Source organism: Lytechinus pictus, chromosome 10 (assembly GCF_037042905.1).
Source record: "Lytechinus pictus isolate F3 Inbred chromosome 10, Lp3.0, whole genome shotgun sequence".
NCBI classification, from domain to species: Eukaryota; Metazoa; Echinodermata; class Echinoidea; order Temnopleuroida; family Toxopneustidae; genus Lytechinus; species Lytechinus pictus.
The window spans coordinates 32,654,200-32,672,850 of NC_087254.1; the positions used below are offsets into that span (position 1 = coordinate 32,654,200).

General features: G+C 36.2%; 1 protein-coding gene across 1 annotated transcript; it reads right to left on the reverse strand.

Moving 5' to 3' along the window:
- Positions 1-8,972: 8,972 nt before the first annotated feature.
- On the reverse strand, positions 8,973-17,012 carry LOC129270110 (membrane progestin receptor gamma-A-like). Its single transcript, XM_054907517.2, has 5 exons — positions 16,720-17,012; positions 14,486-14,578; positions 13,636-13,993; positions 12,954-13,140; positions 8,973-12,615 (listed from the first exon to the last, which is right to left on the reverse strand). Exons 2-5 carry the CDS (start codon positions 14,516-14,518, stop codon positions 12,213-12,215), a joined length of 981 nt encoding a protein of 326 aa, XP_054763492.2. The 5' UTR covers positions 14,519-14,578; positions 16,720-17,012; the 3' UTR covers positions 8,973-12,212.
- Positions 17,013-18,651: the final 1,639 nt, after the last annotated feature.

An 18,651-nucleotide genomic window follows, 5' to 3' on the forward strand; every position in this document is an offset into this window, starting at 1 on the left:
CTTGAACTATAAAGAAATCTTGAGTAAAATTAAAAGACTTATTGGTTGGTGGAAGCAGAGAGATCTTACGATGTATGGTAAAATAAAACTTTTGAAAATGTATGCATTTTCAAAATTAAATTATGTTTCTTCCCTGATGACAGTCCCAAAAGACGTTTTTAAGGAAATAAAAAGAATTTCTTTTAACTTTATTTGGGGAGGAAGAGATAGAATAAAACGCAAGGTTCTATATCAAGACTATTCTGTTGGAGGACTGAGAGCTCCAAATTTTGAGGTCTTTGTTAAGACCCAACGAATAATGTGGATTAAACGTTTGCTGGATGGAGGGAAAAGTTCGGGTTGGAAAGCAACCTTCGAATATTTTTTTAGCTCTTTAGGTGGTCGAATCATATTTCTGTGTGATTATGATACGAGTAGAATGAATTTAAAAGGTATACCATTATTTTACATAGATATGCTTAAGGCATGGCACGAATTGGATAAGTGTAGACATTTTGGAGGGAAAAGTAATCCCATTATTTTTTATAACAAGCGTCTATGCCTTAATAATAAGACCTTTTTTTATATTGAATTATTTCAGAAAGGTATAGTTAAGGTCTCGGATATAATAGTTGGAGGTAAATTAAGACCAGTTTCATACTGGTATAATCTGAAAACTTGCTCAAAATTCAAAAGATATTTTCAGTAATAACAGAAGAGTGGATACAAAATGATTTTATGGAAATGGATACAGACAACTTTGAAATTCAATTGATGATATGTGGGCATGTTCAGAAACTATGTGATATAAAATCTAGACGAATATATGACCACTTCATTGAAAATTTTCAAATTGATTATGTATTTCATGTTACAGATGGGCAATCCGAATATGATTTGGGAATGGGAGAACTGAAAGAAGTATTTTTGAGACTGAAATGTGCAATGCTATGCAATAAACACAGAGAATTTCAATACAAACAATTACAAGGGGCTGTGTACACAAAAAGGGAACTTTTTAAATTCGGTTTTGAGACAGATAATTTATGTTCCTTTTGTAAAAAAGAAGTTGAGTCTTACCAACATTTATTTTTTTATTGTCCTGAAGTTAAGCGATTATGGGAAGAGATGAGTAAAATATTTCAACTGAATGAACTTGGCAGTGACGTTTGGAAAACAATTTTCATGGGGATATCTGGAAATACTACAAGAGTAGCTTTAATAAACTGTATTATATTCTTAATTAAGTATATCATTTTTAGTTCAAGAAAACAGGGAATATTGCCAACCGTACAGAAAGTGACACATTTGGTTGAAGAGTATAGAGATACGGAATATCAAATAGCGTTTAAAAAGGGGAAGCTGGGGGTGCACTTAAGGAAATGGGAACAAATCAATGCATACCTTTCTTAATACTATGGATGTATTGGTTGCTTCATTTTGTTTCTGTTTTGTTTATTTGTTCAAATACAGATAATTGTACCAGAGCAGGATGCATTGTGTGTGGGTGTACGTGTGTAGATGGATGTGTGAGTTTTGTGACGGGGAAGAGGGGGGGGGGGGGGAGCTGTGAGTAGTGGTGGTTTGAAGTGAGCTTGTGTGAGTGTCTGGGGAGAGAGATGAGGGGGGAGGGGGTATGGGGGTAAGGTGAGTGTGTAGGGACGTTTTAGGATAACCTTCCTCTAATTAACCTTTAAAATAATATTTTATCCTTTTTTTTTTATTTTTCGTACAATTAATATGTGCAAAAGAGATTATTTCTATTCTATTCAGGGAAAAAGTCATTTTTTACAAAGTACGTTTTTTTTTTTTTGTCGATTGATACGGGTTTTTCCCCTCTGCTTTCACATTGTTATAGAAGAGAAATTTGGCAGTTTAATTTAATTTGTAATCATTTAAAAAATATTCGTAAACTCATTGATATTGATATATTTATTTGTTTGATTGTTTATTGATTGTATACATACAAAGAATCTTTATTTATATGAATTGTGATTGTAAACTTATTGATTTGAAAGAGGAAGAAAATAAAATATTATTCAAAAAAAAAAAAAAAAAAAAAAAGTAGGGGTGCCGTGATTGATTGATTGATTTTATTTGGCAAGTCACCATAACATATATACAGTAGCATTACAACAACAGGCTTGCACAGGATGACCCACGAAAGCTCGAAAGCTTATTTCCAGTGGGGTCCTCGACATACAGAATTAAGATAATAAAGTGGTAAATTATACTATTTACATATTAAAAAAATGAAGAAAAAAAAATCAGAATTTACTATTACCAATAAATAAGATATATAGATAATATATACAAGAAAATAAAGAAAAAGAAGAAAAGAAGGAGAAGAAGGAGGATGAATAGAAAAAGAAAGGGAGGAGGAGGAGAAGGAGACGGAAGAAAAGGATGAGGAAGACAAGGAGAAGAACAACAGCAAAAACGGCGACAACAATAACAACACGAAGAGGAGAATAGAAGATAAAAGAAATAGAAAGAATACAAGAAAGGACATATCGAAGCTTCAATCAAACTATGTAAAATAAATAATAATACCTGGTAGAGAAGAGAAAAGAACGTGGTCAGTGTTCAGGCTAAATCAACCGTATAACATATCATTTGCATCTTCTCTTTGACTCTCAAGTGAAAGATATTCTTTCAATTTCCTCTTAAAATGCAAAAAGTTTCCTATTTCCTTTATATCATTGGGAAGGGAATTCCAATGTTTGATAGCATTGTAATAAAAGGAGTTACCAATACTACCTACCCTTTCTGGTAAGCAAAAGTTGAAATGGCTGTTTCTTGTATTATAGTTATGTAATTCGGTAACTAGATTAAAGTTTGATCCAATGTAATGATTCGATCTATTGTGATAGATTTTATGCACGTGGTGCAAAATAAGCTGTTTTGAACTTTTGTTGACTTCAAGAAAACCTGCTCCAGAGAGTTCGGTGTAGCCAACATGGGTTCTGGGACCAGAACAGTTAATGAATCTAACTATTTTATTCTGTTTAATTTTCAACTTCTTTTTATCGAGTTCGCTTATGCCACTAAACCAAGCAATGTTAGCATAGTCAAATAAACTCCGAATAAGAGCAAAACAGAGAATACGCCTTGCTTTTTGATCCATACAAATTTGATACCTGTACAGAAATTTCAAACGGGCATTCGCCTTTTTCACAATTGAATACTAAAGATGAAAATGAAAGGGAGCTAGTCAACTTAATGCCTAAATACTTTACAGATTCTTTCCTCTGAATTATCTTATTATTGTATGATACTTCAAATTCAAATGAAGTTTTATAATTACTTTTAGAACAAAACAGAATGCTCTCGGTTTTGCCTAAGTGTAACGATAATCTATTATCAGTCATCCAATCGACACAACAGCTGTTCGCTAAGTTTTTCCTCAACAAATTTTGGGTTGGAATTTGAACAAAGTAGTACGCTATCATCTGCATACAATAATAATTTACAGTCAGCTTTTATACAAATAGACATGTCATTGATATAAGTTGAAAATAGAATTGGGCCTAAAATACTTCCCTGTGGAACTCCACACGTTATAGGCATAATTTTGGAACGAATATCGCGAATAGCCACTACTTGATGTCGATTCGACAAGTAGGATTTGAACCATGGTACAGTAGCCTGGTTAAAACCCATTATTTGTATTTTTTTTTCAATAAGATGCCATGATTAACTGTATCAAATGCTTTTTGAAGATCTAGGAGAGTAGTTATGGGAGAGACCTCATACCTAATTGACCTTTGACCTTTGACCGCATGACCTTTGACCCCAACTTCCGGTCACTGTTGACCCCGTGACCCCACCTTCCGGTCAATCATGACCTTTGACCTTTGGGTACGCGGTAAACAGGAAATTGGATAATGGAGCGCGGGAAGCGATTTTAATTGGATAATGGAGCGCGGGACGCGATTTTAATTGGATAATGGAGCGCGGGACGCGATTTTAATTGGATAATGAAGCGCGGGGACGCCATCTTAATTGGATAATGAAGCGCGGGACGCGATTTTAATTGGATAATGACTCCGCGTGGGGACGCGATTTTAATTGGATAATGACTCCGCGTGGGGACGCCATCTTAATTGGATATGAGTCCACGTAGGGACTCGATCTACAGGAAATTTAATTAACCTCCGCGTGGGGTGATCTCCCGCGCCCTCGCCTATAAATGATGGGAGTAAACCGAGAACATGAACTTGGGATATCCTATTCAAGGTGAAAGCCGGCTCTCTCTGTCTCTTATTACAACAATTATTGGTAATCCAACATGTGATTATAATCCTGATAACAGTGGCATCTCAAACTCTACTCATTCCAGACTTTCCCCCATCAAAACTCTCTGACTTTTCCATACTGTTTTGTACATACCTCCATACTTTTCATTTTAACTCACATGACCTGCACGGCTCTCTGACCCGCAAAAGTATACTATATTGAAACCCGTAGACGACTCCTTTCAATCAACTTCATTCATCCGCAGTACAGATGGTGATAACATGAAACACTATACAGTCAAGGATGATTCTTTATTATTACTATCATTTATTCTATTCCATTTCAATGTAGATAGGTTCAATTAGTGTATAAACAGCAGATTTTGATACAAAGGTAAAAATAATGTAAGATATGTTCTCAAATTACGTTGTCACAACAAAATAATTAACTGTTCATTGTTAATATTAAAGTGAAGTTCTCGTTTTTTTTCTTTTCCTTCGCTTAACTTATTGGATTGTAACACATGTCTATGGATGGCATTCAGAAAATATGAACACAATGAAGTTCAAACTGTCATTTATGCCCGCATTTATGTTGACGGCGTTTTCTTGGATTATTCGACAAGCTGATGTTTGTGCCTTTAGTTGTAGGTTCCATCTTCACCCTCCGTTTCTTCTCCACCATCATCATTATCGTCATCGTCACCTTGATACTGGAATAAACCATCGAATTGTGAACCATGCCTGGCTAACACTCTCTGTACGGCTTTCCGGAATTCCATGCCATTCTCTAATCTTTCCGTGAGATCGGACACGATTTCATGATTGATGTCAGCGTCTTCGAGGTACACGTTCTGCTGCAAGAACTGAGAGTACAGATCGAAAAAGATGCGTTTGACTGCCCACATTAGTTTCACGTGAGCCTTTGCTTTAGCGTCTTCTTCTTCCATTCCTTCTGAGATGTATTTCTGATATTTTTCGTCTCTCAAGTCCTTGGTGGCCGTCATGGCTTGCTCTAACCATCCTCGATAAGCGAGGTTGTCTTCAGTTTCTTCCATGTTTGCTGTCATTGACGATTCGTGTCCATCGCTTTCTGATACGCTCGTTTCGGAATCACCGTTGGATTCTTCAACTCTTTGCATTTGAGAGGATGGGTCGGATTCTTCATCTTCACTCGTTTCTTCTCCAGTATCATGCTCAATTTGTTCATGCCTCTGCATGTTATATTTCCTACTAAAAGTTTTATCGCATCGTGAACAAGCGTGACGGTTGGACATATCCAATATATTCATGCTGACTCGATGATTATTTGTTGGGAAATGAAGAAAATTAACGTTCAAACTTGTAATTATACGTAATCATGAAACGCGCGCGAAGGTACTTTGATTCTTACGGATTTTTACGCATTCTTACGGATTCTTACTCATTCTTACGGATTCTTACGGATGTTTACTCATTCTTACTCATTCTTACTCATTCTTACGGATTTTTTACGGATTCTTACGGATGTTTACGGATTCTTACGCATTCTTACGAATTCTTACTCATTCTTACGGATTCTTACGGATGTTTACTCATTCTTACTCATTCTTACTCATTCTTACGGATTCTTACTCATTCTTACTCATTCTTACTCATTCTTACTCATTCTTACGGATTCTTACTCATTCTTACGGATTCTTACTCATTCTTACGGATTCTTACTCATTCTTACGGATTCTTACGGATTTTTTACGGATTCTTACGGATGTTTACGGATTCTTACGGATTCTTACGGATGTTTACGGATCCTTACGGATCCACGTTGGAATGACCCATGCATGGGTCATTCTAGCGTGGATGAACATATTTTCCTTGAGATTATAGGAAAGCATTGATTAATCCGTAAACATCCGTAAGAATCCGTAAGAATCCGTAAACATCCGTAAGAATCCGTAAACATCCGTAAACATCCGTAAGAATCCGTAAACATCCGTAAGAATCCGTAAAAAATCCGTAAGAATCCGTAAGAATGAGTAAGAATCCGTAAGAATGAGTAAGAATCCGTAAGAATGAGTAAGAATCCGTAAGAATGAGTAAGAATGAGTAAGAATGAGTAAACATCCGTAAGAATCCGTAAGAATGAGTAAGAATTCGTAAGAATGCGTAAGAATCCGTAAACATCCGTAAGAATCCGTAAAAAATCCGTAAGAATGAGTAAGAATGAGTAAGAATGAGTAAGAATGAGTAAACATCCGTAAGAATCCGTAAGAATGAGTAAGAATCCGTAAGAATGCGTAAAAATCCGTAAGAATCAAAGTACCTTCGCGCGCGTTTCATGATTACGTATAATTACAAGTTTGAACGTTAATTTTCTTCATTTCCCAACAAATAATCATCGAGTCAGCATGAATATATTGGATATGTCCAACCGTCACGCTTGTTCACGATGCGATAAAACTTTTAGTAGGAAATATAACATGCAGAGGCATGAACAAATTGAGCATGATACTGGAGAAGAAACGAGTGAAGATGAAGAATCCGACCCATCCTCTCAAATGCAAAGAGTTGAAGAATCCAACGGTGATTCCGAAACGAGCGTATCAGAAAGCGATGGACACGAATCGTCAATGACAGCAAACATGGAAGAAACTGAAGACAACCTCGCTTATCGAGGATGGTTAGAGCAAGCCATGACGGCCACCAAGGACTTGAGAGACGAAAAATATCAGAAATACATCTCAGAAGGAATGGAAGAAGAAGACGCTAAAGCAAAGGCTCACGTGAAACTAATGTGGGCAGTCAAACGCATCTTTTTCGATCTGTACTCTCAGTTCTTGCAGCAGAACGTGTACCTCGAAGACGCTGACATCAATCATGAAATCGTGTCCGATCTCACGGAAAGATTAGAGAATGGCATGGAATTCCGGAAAGCCGTACAGAGAGTGTTAGCCAGGCATGGTTCACAATTCGATGGTTTATTCCAGTATCAAGGTGACGATGACGATAATGATGATGGTGGAGAAGAAACGGAGGGTGAAGATGGAACCTACAACTAAAGGCACAAACATCAGCTTGTCGAATAATCCAAGAAAACGCCGTCAACATAAATGCGGGCATAAATGACAGTTTGAACTTCATTGTGTTCATATTTTCTGAATGCCATCCATAGACATGTGTTACAATCCAATAAGTTAAGCGAAGGAAAAGAAAAAAAAACGAGAACTTCACTTTAATATTAACAATGAACAGTTAATTATTTTGTTGTGACAACGTAATTTGAGAACATATCTTACATTATTTTTACCTTTGTATCAAAATCTGCTGTTTATACACTAATTGAACCTATCTACATTGAAATGGAATAGAATAAATGATAGTAATAATAAAGAATCATCCTTGACTGTATAGTGTTTCATGTTATCACCATCTGTACTGCGGATGAATGAAGTTGATTGAAAGGAGTCGTCTACGGGTTTCAATATAGTATACTTTTGCGGGTCAGAGAGCCGTGCAGGTCATGTGAGTTAAAATGAAAAGTATGGAGGTATGTACAAAACAGTATGGAAAAGTCAGAGAGTTTTGATGGGGGAAAGTCTGGAATGAGTAGAGTTTGAGATGCCACTGTTATCAGGATTATAATCACATGTTGGATTACCAATAATTGTTGTAATAAGAGACAGAGAGAGCCGGCTTTCACCTTGAATAGGATATCCCAAGTTCATGTTCTCGGTTTACTCCCATCATTTATAGGCGAGGGCGCGGGAGATCACCCCACGCGGAGGTTAATTAAATTTCCTGTAGATCGAGTCCCTACGTGGACTCATATCCAATTAAGATGGCGTCCCCACGCGGAGTCATTATCCAATTAAAATCGCGTCCCCACGCGGAGTCATTATCCAATTAAAATCGCGTCCCGCGCTTCATTATCCAATTAAGATGGCGTCCCCGCGCTTCATTATCCAATTAAAATCGCGTCCCGCGCTCCATTATCCAATTAAAATCGCGTCCCGCGCTCCATTATCCAATTAAAATCGCTTCCCGCGCTCCATTATCCAATTTCCTGTTTACCGCGTACCCAAAGGTCAAAGGTCATGATTGACCGGAAGGTGGGGTCACGGGGTCAACAGTGACCGGAAGTTGGGGTCAAAGGTCATGCGGTCAAAGGTCAAAGGTCAAAGGTCAATTAGGTATGAGGTCTCTCCCATAACTACTTAGGAGTATCATCCCAACGAATTGTCCCTTAAAAATATTAGTTCTCAGATAATTAGTCAAGTGAATAAGGCATGTCTTAGTCGAATAGTCATGTCGAAAACCAGACTGATATTCGTAAATCATTTCATTTTCTTTAAAATATTTTTCGATATGAACACATACCGCCTTTTCTAGAATTTTGGATACTATGCTTAAAACACTGATAGGTCTATAATTTTCAACAGCAGTTTTATCTTTCTTCTTATATGAATAGGAGTCCGGGGTTCTTATGAATAGGAGTTCGGGGTTCGATCCCCGGCCGCGGCACCTATGCCCGTGAGCAAGGCATTTAATCTACATTGCTCTTTTATCCTGCTTTCAAATAAATGGAAATGCTATGTGCATTATTGGTAACTAGGTGTGCACTTGTTTAAAAAAAATATATATATATAATAAAAATAAAAACAAGTATCTCATCTGTGCTTCGCACTCCCCCCTACTATTTTTTTTTCTTTCTCTCTTCCTTACGCTTTCTCATCCTTTCTCGAGCAAAATCAGCCACACACTCATGTAAACTGCCAAAGTGAGGTGTTTTTTTTATTGTGATATCAACATGAAATAGAATAGTAGGGCACTATACAGATTCGAACAATCTAAATTTTACTTATTTTCAACCAACACAGATGAACTTTCATAATCGATTTGAACAATCATTGTAAATTTGATAGCAATTTAAATCACATTATTTTTCTTTAAATCAAAGGAAAGATTTTATTCAAAATCAAACACGATATATTAAATCCAGTAATTTAACACAAATAAAGCATCAACTGTATAGCTGTATACTGATAAAAGGGTGATAAACTTCCTTAGTTACTTTAGAAACTTTTTTTTTTTGGGGGGGGGGGTCTTCTCAACATCGTGTTGTCATTCATCGCATTTGATTTTTTGATTAATTTGGTCTGACAGAAATCAATGGATATTTTTTGTTCACTTCAGAACTAATAATTACAATTAAATTTGTATATTTCGCTTTTAAAAAGTTGATGTGAGAGAAACTTGTCTTGTTCATCCAATAAAATTTTAATATTAATGATCAAAAGTTTTGTCGATTGTTGTACAAGTCTTTATCAGCGGGCTATTCCATAGTACCTGATCTTTGATGTCTATGTTTTGTTATCATTATAAGAGATAGATTAGGCGAGAATACAAAACCCATACCCTGCCTATAAGAACTTTAATGGATTGGTTTTTATTATGTTAAAAAAATAATAATATTGTGGAGTCATTCAGTGGCGTAACAGGCGGGGGGGGGCAATCTGCCCCCTGGCGGATTTCACCGGGAAAATAAAAAAAAAACTGGAAAAAGAAAAAAAGGAGGGAGAAAGAAAGGGGAAGGAAAGTGAAAAAGGAAAGGAGGAAAAGGAAAGGGAAAGGGAAAAGGGAAAAGAAAACGAAGAAAAAACCTTTTTTTTAATGGAAAAGGAAGGAAAGCGGGAAAATGTACGAAAGAAGAACATTTGAGAAAGAAAAAATCATTCCGAAATAGGCCTATGTAATGCACTATTACGGTGGGAAATAAATTAAAAGATGACAAAATGGCAATCAATAGCGGGAAACGAAGTTAGAATGTAATTAGTCAAAAGCTAAATTGGAAAACAAAGAAAAGGGAAGGGAAAAAAATAATACGACCGGGCTGCCGATGATTTACAACATTGTGCTACAAGCATGCTAAATTTTACGCAAATAAGCTACCGGGGCAAGGGGGCTCTTCATTTATAACCTTCAAATGGCTCTATAACGCCCCCGTTCAATCACTGGCATACAGGCTGGTGGGGGGTCTTGGTTCCACACCCAAGAGGAAATAAAAGAAATTATAGGAGACAACGTATAATGAAAATGAATGGAAACAATGAAATGTGTTATTTGCTGAATATAATGGAAAAATCTATCACATAATTAGAATTTAATTTCAATAGGCATTTTTTTTAGGCACGCTGGTGACTTTTTACAAATTTTTCCCACATTGCTATGTTTTTCTCCCCTCAAAATATTTGGTTCATTACGCAACTGGGTTGAATAAATGTTTTGTGCAAAAGCTATATTCTGTATATGCCCGCGATTTGATTAATATAGCGGCAATCTGCGAGGTTTAAATGGCTTTGATATCAAGAAGTTCCGGGGGCTCCGCCCCGGTCCCCAACAGCACTGCGTATGGAAGGGTTAGGCCATGGCCCCAAAAAGTTCTACAAACAAGAACAAAAAACAAGGAGGAAAGAAAAAGCAAAGGAAAAGTGTAGGATATGATTTTATTTATTGAACATAATGTCAAAAAAATAGCTCAAAGTTAGATTCTCTGAAAAGGTGGTTTTTTTTCTCGCTCGCTTCGCTCGCTCGGGACTTATATAAAACAGCTTTTTAGCACATGTGCTATACTGCGCCCCTCGTTTTTTTTTTTTTTACTCTTCACGCTACTGCCGCAAAAAATCCTGTTCACAGTGGCGTATAGACCAAAAAAAAGGGAATCTAAAGAGAGAAGAGTGAAATATATTATTCTCTGGATATCATGTCAAAATATATCACAAAATTTGATTTTTTTTTATTAAAAAGGTCAGAATTTTTGCTCGCTTGCTTCGCTCGCTCGCAACATTTTTAAAAAGATAAATTCTGCCCGATACGCTATATTTGGCCTTCTCAAAAAAGTCGCCTCATTACACCATTACGCCTGTTCATGACCGGGATATTTTTGGTTCTTGCCCCCCCCCCCCTGGCCCCCGACCCCTGTTACGCCGCTGGAGTCATTGTTATTTCATTGACCCAAAACCATTCTCTCCGAGGTTTGCCAAATGTGTACTTTTTTATTCAAATTTTCCTTTATCTTCTGTACTAAAAACAATTTACAAAATTTTCAAACAATTTCCAAGCACTGCAATAAAAAATATGGATGCTGTATATTCATTTTCTGATATAATATATTCAGCTATATTCTCCGATGACCGATGATTATGTTTTCGAGAGCATATTTCTAATTCATTAATCATAAAGTTTATTTATTTCAACACGGTATTCACTCCAGCCTTCGAACTGCTATAAGCCCATGGCTCACGGGAATAAACTACAAGAATAAATCAATTGTTGAATAACAAAAATCAAATCAGCAATCACGGTAAAGTAAAATATTTAACAAACATCATAAAGTTGGCCTATATAACTATGAAGTATACAGAATTCAACAGCAAAACAGAAACTTTAAATAAATATTCTTCCTCTCATTCTAATAATCTCTTATACTATAATTGTGTCATTTTTTAATACATATAAATATAGTGAAAACTATTATATCTACAAATGAAAGACACGGTAGTTTCTATCTGAAATGGAAGAGAATTGTTATTGCATGGGATGCCGCATTGTTCAAATCTTAAGTATGATAAAATTTATCAACCTCAACCACTGATTAATAAAAATTCTCGAAAATAACGAACTTGAAATCCAACCAAACAGAAGTGCGCACTTTTTGGAACTTGTGTTTGCTGTCAAAGTAAGATTTGTGCAACCAGCCCCCAGTCCTCTCCCCTCAATCACACAGGGAGCATTTCAGGACTTGTCGGATGATTTATCCCACAAATTAGTGTCTTTTATTCGACAGATGCATGGTATCATTACTTCTCAGCCAATCAAAATCAATGAAATCAAGCTGTCAAATCGGACAACTTTGTCGGAAGACTAAAGTCGATGGAAAGATCCCCTTGGGCTTGCTTAAGATCTGATTTTTTTTCATCTAACATGATGAAACACACGGTAGCATACTGAATCTAAACATCAGTCTGAGTATTCTGTCGCTTTTGATCGCGACTTGATCCTAACCACCCATAACGACAGAACCCATACGATGGCGACATTCCCGACAAGCACGGCGAGAAAAACACCAAAGGTTGACATGAATGTAGGCATGCCGTGCTGCTCAATGAAATCTGGGCGCTCCTCCAACTCCGCAAGAAAGGCGAGGTAATGGCAGTAGCTGGCGAGACTACTCCCGATGTGGAAGAACTGATGACTGTGGCCAATGAAGTCGAACTTCCCAGGCGCTATGACCTCTGGGAATCTCGTGGAATAGAGTAATGAGATCCCGAATATGAAATAAAATTGCCACATTTGGAAGTAAAGAGCATCGCTGTCGCACCCCGTTGACTCGCAATAGATGAGGCGATAGACTAAAGGAATTCTGAAGAAAAAAAAAGCATTTTAAAAATGATATTTTTTACAAATCAATCTAATAATCTCACCGCGCCAAGTTTGTAAGGGAAGAAATTGCTTCAAAGTTGCGAGCGACCGAAGCGAGTAAGCACAAATTTTAAAATCCGACACAATTAAAATCGAATTTGGGATAAATATTGACCTAATATCCAAAGAAATTAAGATAGCATATTTCACCCTTTTCTTTCCTTTTCTTTTTCTTTTTTTTTCATCGGGAAACTTTTTTGGGGGAGGGGCATGGCTCCCAAGCGCCCCCCATCTGTACCCTAGTGGTTCGCCAATGATATCCTCGTGAATATTTCTTACTTGCACCAGATGTAAGGTATAGCAAACGCTGGCAGACGACCGCCATCTCGGAGGGGAGCCCAGGTGGAAAACCGGCTACAACATGCCAAGTAAGTACTTCCGAAGGCCGTTACCATAGCAACAGGGATGTATACATGGTAAAGAGGCGTGTCTATTAACTCCGGTGGAAATGAGTAGGTATAGCAAGCTGTGAACAGAAATAGAATGAAAATATTATGTCAGGGCTAAATATGAAGATATATGCCTACTTTCATGAACTTATCACCTGCTTATTAAAAAAGAATTGGGAACCCCATATGAATTTACAAAATATTCGTAAAACTGCATGCATTCTTCTCATGTGCAACGGCTAATTTTCCACTTTGGTCTAAACATTTTGTTCCGTTTACACGCCAATTCAATAAAAAAATACTTGTATTCACTTGCAACGCATTCTCATTATAAACACATGATAACAAGTAAATCGTATTTATTGAGATATATGACAACAATGAAGGAGACATAAATCCCGAAAATCAAAGAAATTGTGATAGATACGATTGATCATAATTTATAAAAATGATCATAGAAAAGTGAGCCTAATATCTTTTAATCGTTGAAATTCATCGGATGTTGTATGGTAGGCCAAATCATTGACCCTATCATTGACTGTTTACCGAGGGTATAAGAATTAATTTCTTACCTAGACAAGTACCAAAACTGTACATACTAATCCCAAAATAGTCTATGAAGAAAAATGTGTATCTAGCACACTGGGACATGCTATTGAACATATGGGCAACGGAGCTGGCCATCGTGTAACAAAAGGTACCGAATAGGAAAACTATAACAGGCCACATTAAGGGATCGTGGGCAACACCGTGATCGTTGACGGCGACCATCCATGTAAGGCGAAGGAAGATGATGGCGGGGATGAAGTGAGTCCAGAAGTTGATTGTTTCGTTGGTGCGTTGGAGCGCACTAGCCAGGCAGGATGATGCGCTACTTTGACAGGACCGGTATCCCGAGATGATGAACGGCTCCCGAAAATCAGATGGAACCTGATGAAGAAGGGATATACAAAAGAGAAAAGGGTGAGGGAAGGAATGGCCATGAAGACACAGAAAGAGAGAGAGAGAGAGAGAGTATGAAGGGGGAGGGGCGAGAGGGGAATACAAATTTTTTCCACTTTGCGCAAATGTTGTGACACTCTATACAAACATTATCAATGCTCACTCAGGCATGAACAAGTATTGTCGTTTTGTATCTGATACATCTCATCTCATCTTGTCGATAGAAGTGATATTACAGTATCTGTCAACACTCACAGATCTGTCACATTTTGAAGTATCATTTAAATACATACATGTATATGTAACTTTTCTTTTGACTGTTTGATACGAACTGTTTACTCTTTAATTCATCACGAATTAATAGTTGTTGCTGGTATTAATTATTACTTCACTGATATCATTTACAATTTTATCTTATATGAATATTTTCATGAAAAAAAGACTTTATCTATACATTAAGTTGTTCCAGATTAAGCTTACCTGATCAAAACGAAGAAGTTTAAGCGTCCACATGATGCCCGTCTGGTTGTGTCTCCTCTTTCACCCCGTCACTGTCAATTTAAACTGATGATCCTGTTGGATGAATGGAAATTATCCCTTTGATATGTCACAATACATCGTTAGTCTCTCACAATTCATTTTCACATGGCATACATGGTAGAAATAGAAACCGGACCTTGTTAACAGATATGGTTTACAAATTGGTTGTTGTTGCTGTTGTTTTACAGCACGTTGTTTAAGCCTGTCACTCTAACAACAAGTTGTTTAAACTTTTTCAACAACTTGTTTACATAGTTTAAACAGTTGTTTAAAATGTTTCAACGGTTTTTTAACAGTTTAAAAAGTTGTTTAAATAGTTTAAACAGTTGTTTAAAAAGTTTAAATAGTTGTTTAAAAAGTTTAAACAGTTGTTTAAAAAGTTTAAACAATTGTTTAAAAAGTTTAAACAGTTGTTTAAAAAGTTTAAACAATTGTTTAAAATGTTTAAACAATTGTTTAAAAAGTTTAAACAGTTGTTTAAAAAGTTTAAACAGTTGTTTAAAATGTTTAAACAGTTGTTTAAAAAGTTTAAACAGTAGTTGTTAGAGTAGCGGGCTTAAACAACGTGTCTAAAGCGTTTTTACAGTGTTACTTATACGGCGAGTATCATTCAGCAGTGAATATTTGCGCCAAAACAACTCTGAAAAATTCTTCTCCTGTTTGGTCATTTTGCAACCTTGGGTCCCATTGAAGTTTGCTATTACAGTATTATCATCCAATAGTATTCATGCACTGTAAAGATTTTGTTTAGAATTTTAAGCACGTTGTTTAAGCCAGTCACTCTAACAACATAACATCAAGTGTTTAGAAATTTTAAATTGTGCATTTTTTAACAACTCGTTTAAAACCTTCAACAATATGAGATGTTGGAGTGACGCGCTGAAACAACGTGCTAAACTTTTCAAACGGCGTTTTTATAGCATGTCATTACTATCATGACCATCCAGTGGTAACTTTCGAGGAATCCTTGATTTTTATCAACCGTGTTGAGGCATAATTCCAAAACTTCTTCTACTTCTTTCAGTTGTGCAGACACTGGTGCTGAAGTGGGCCTATATTTGTCAAGGTCAAATTGGCATATTTGCATGAATATACACACACATAAACACATCCTTACAGTGCAGTGTGTATTCTCCGTCTCTGACGATGATTTCAATACTGACCAAAGTGTTTATTAATTATCATATAAAAGCTTTATAACACAGTATCAGTTAAAATCTCAACGTATTAGCATTTTATACGACATGGCTACAAATGATATTCATACATTATACATCATTAGGGGAAGGCGGGGTAAGTTGAGCATAGGGGCAAGTTGAGCCACCACCCCCAGGCCAATAATGAATGAGTCAGACATTGTGGTGGTGTCATGTATTGATGACCCATTACATAACCCTTTACCCCACCACATTGTTTTCGACTTGGAAACAAAAAGTACTTTTTCGAGGGAAAAATAAAAATTTCTGCCAAAAAAGTAAAAAAGGGTGCAAAATAGATCACTACTTTTTACTCACACACGTCTTTAAATATAATAAAGAAATAAGAACAATATTGTTAGTCCAGGTATTGATCTTCATTCTTGTCATTGTCTTTTACATGATGGATGCATAAGAAATGTGTGGATGTGAAAATATCGCATTAAGTTCGGACTGGTGTACTTTGAGCCAGCCAACATGGGCAAGTTGAGCCATGGTAATTCGTATGGTAATGTATAATAAAAAAGAAACAAACCTTGAAAAGCCAATGATATGCAGAAAGGTGCAAATCTGCATGACAGTTCTTTTACTTTTAGAGGATGTTAGTATTTATAGAGAATAAGCAAGTGAAAAGACTTGAAATAAAAAATTGACATGCTGGTTCTTCCCGCATACTTTTTGTACATAGTTGTTGTGTATCAACTTACCCCACAAAGTGGCACAATGAATTTCAGTGTGGGGGTAGAAAGTTATATATAGGTGAAAAATATTTCGCAAGAATCAAATTTAAAGGCAAGGTACTTATTTCTACAATATTATTAGTCATATCAATTCTAACATGCAAAATGCAAAAAGTGTCACAACTTACCCCGCCTTCCCCTATACTTCAGAAAAGAAATGAAAAGATACATTATGTTTCTTTGATTAGGAAAGGAATGTGGAAGATAACAAAGAATGACTGATATTATGTGAACCTACCCTATATTTGGATTGTTCAGGCCCGTTGAGTATCCAGATTCCAGCTAGTCCCTTCAGCAAGAACGCAGTTCCTCTATGCCATGTCTGGGTTGTCTTTGGTATTTGGGTGTAATATGCAAACATAATACCATGGCCCCTTTGCATGCATTTGTCCTCATACATGTATATATGATATAGTTGTTATGGAGCTAAATTATTATATTCGATTTGGTTGACTGACTGTGCCGATAGTGCTTTAATTGTATAGTCCACAAATAAAGTTAACAACTCACTGTCACGGTCTATTGGGGAAGAATGAATGTTTGACATTGAGAGGTATACCTTTTGTGGCATTCCACCAAGGGTGGAGGACACACCATCTGTAGGGTCGGGATATTCATTAAAAATCTCAAAACCTAGCTGGGTGAGGTGGTGGGAGGGTTTGATAAAAAAAAATCGATCAACGATACAGATGAGCATTGAACCATTTTGTTTTCGTCCAGCACTTTTTCTCGACGACATTTTGACGACATCATACACAGGGGATATAATATACATAATGGTTTGAAGGTGGGGGGCGGCCATGCAAAAAAAATCACAATCAGATGGTAGTTTTTACATTTTTATACAGGGTTTTGAAAAAAAAAGAAAATTGGGCTACCAGCCTCCGATTCCGCTGCTCCTGATACATTAATTCGCTAATAAATACAAATAGGAACAAACATACCCCCCACTGTTCTCTCTCGGTGTCTCTGTCTTTCTGACTCTCGCTTGTTTTTCAATATCCAAATGATGATTTCATCAACAACAAAGTTACAAAAAATATTCATGTTTTCTGTTTCCATGATCTCAAAACAGACACAACTGGACTACCATTTCATTATGCAAATACGAAAATCTTGTAAATAAATCAAAATATTTAATAGGCCTTCCTCCGTCTCCAAGAAAAAGCGGTGATATTGATGTTACTGAGTATTACACAAACAGTATACCCGAGAAATGAACATTGATCATAAACTGATAAACAGAAAATGTTAAGATGATATTTTTTTAAATCTAAAAAGTGCTTATGCTGCATCGCAATATAACCACCACTGGGTTTAGTAAGCATGATAAGGATGTTCAAATATATTTATATAGAAAATTGTTTTTCTCCCGTGTGAGAAACCAATTCATCAATTCAAATAAAGGGCCTTTATTAAGGAAAAGCTGAATGACCGATAGCCTATATACAGTAAAATCATGGACAAACTTAATGAGAGTATTCGAGAAGATAACTTTTAAGCACTTATCTATTAAAAAAAACACAGAACACAGTCATAGGATTGAAAATTTCTTTCTGTGGCCGTTGATGAAATACACTTTATCATTTTTATAAAACTGAGAATAGGTAATATAATGAATAGATGATCTATGAAGAAAAATCTAATTCCGCGATAGAATTTCCTATCTATTATATATATATAGTACCTTAGTAGATGTAGTATATCATTTTATACAGAAAAAGTCTACTGATATAAAGAGTAATGACATGAATGATATGGAATTTTGCAAAATTTGCGTAATTAGACTTCATTATATATATATATATATGGTACTTGAAAATAATAAACAAAAGAGAAACCAATATAAACAACAATGATCGAGAAAGCGATAAAGAAAAAATGCCATGACGCGGTAGAATATGCTATCTATGTCGTACTTCAAATGAGGGCGCATGCTAGTTTGTACCAGAGTTAGTAATATGTATGCACTTGTCTTGTTTAAACAAATATTTAAAACAAGAAATAATAATACTTATTTACTACGAACCTGTACTGATTTCAGGAATCATGACATATGGATGCTTGCGAAATTTGCACAATAGACCGCGTTACCTGAAAAAGCATTATAAAAAAGAAACCCCGGAGAACTATAGAGATGATGATTAGATTCATATTAATTTTGTACATG

Bases quoted from the DNA above. Each gene is read 5' to 3' on its own strand.
- LOC129270110 (XM_054907517.2), bottom strand. From the start codon at position 14,518: ATGTGGACGCTTAAACTTCTTCGTTTTGATCAG. The intron at 13,141-13,635 runs GTAAGAAATTAA...TTCTGTTCACAG, and splicing joins CAGTTTTGGTACTTGTCTAG to CTTGCTATACCTACTCATTT. The intron at 12,616-12,953 runs GTAAGAAATATT...TTTTTTCTTCAG, and splicing joins ATACCTTACATCTGGTGCAA to AATTCCTTTAGTCTATCGCC.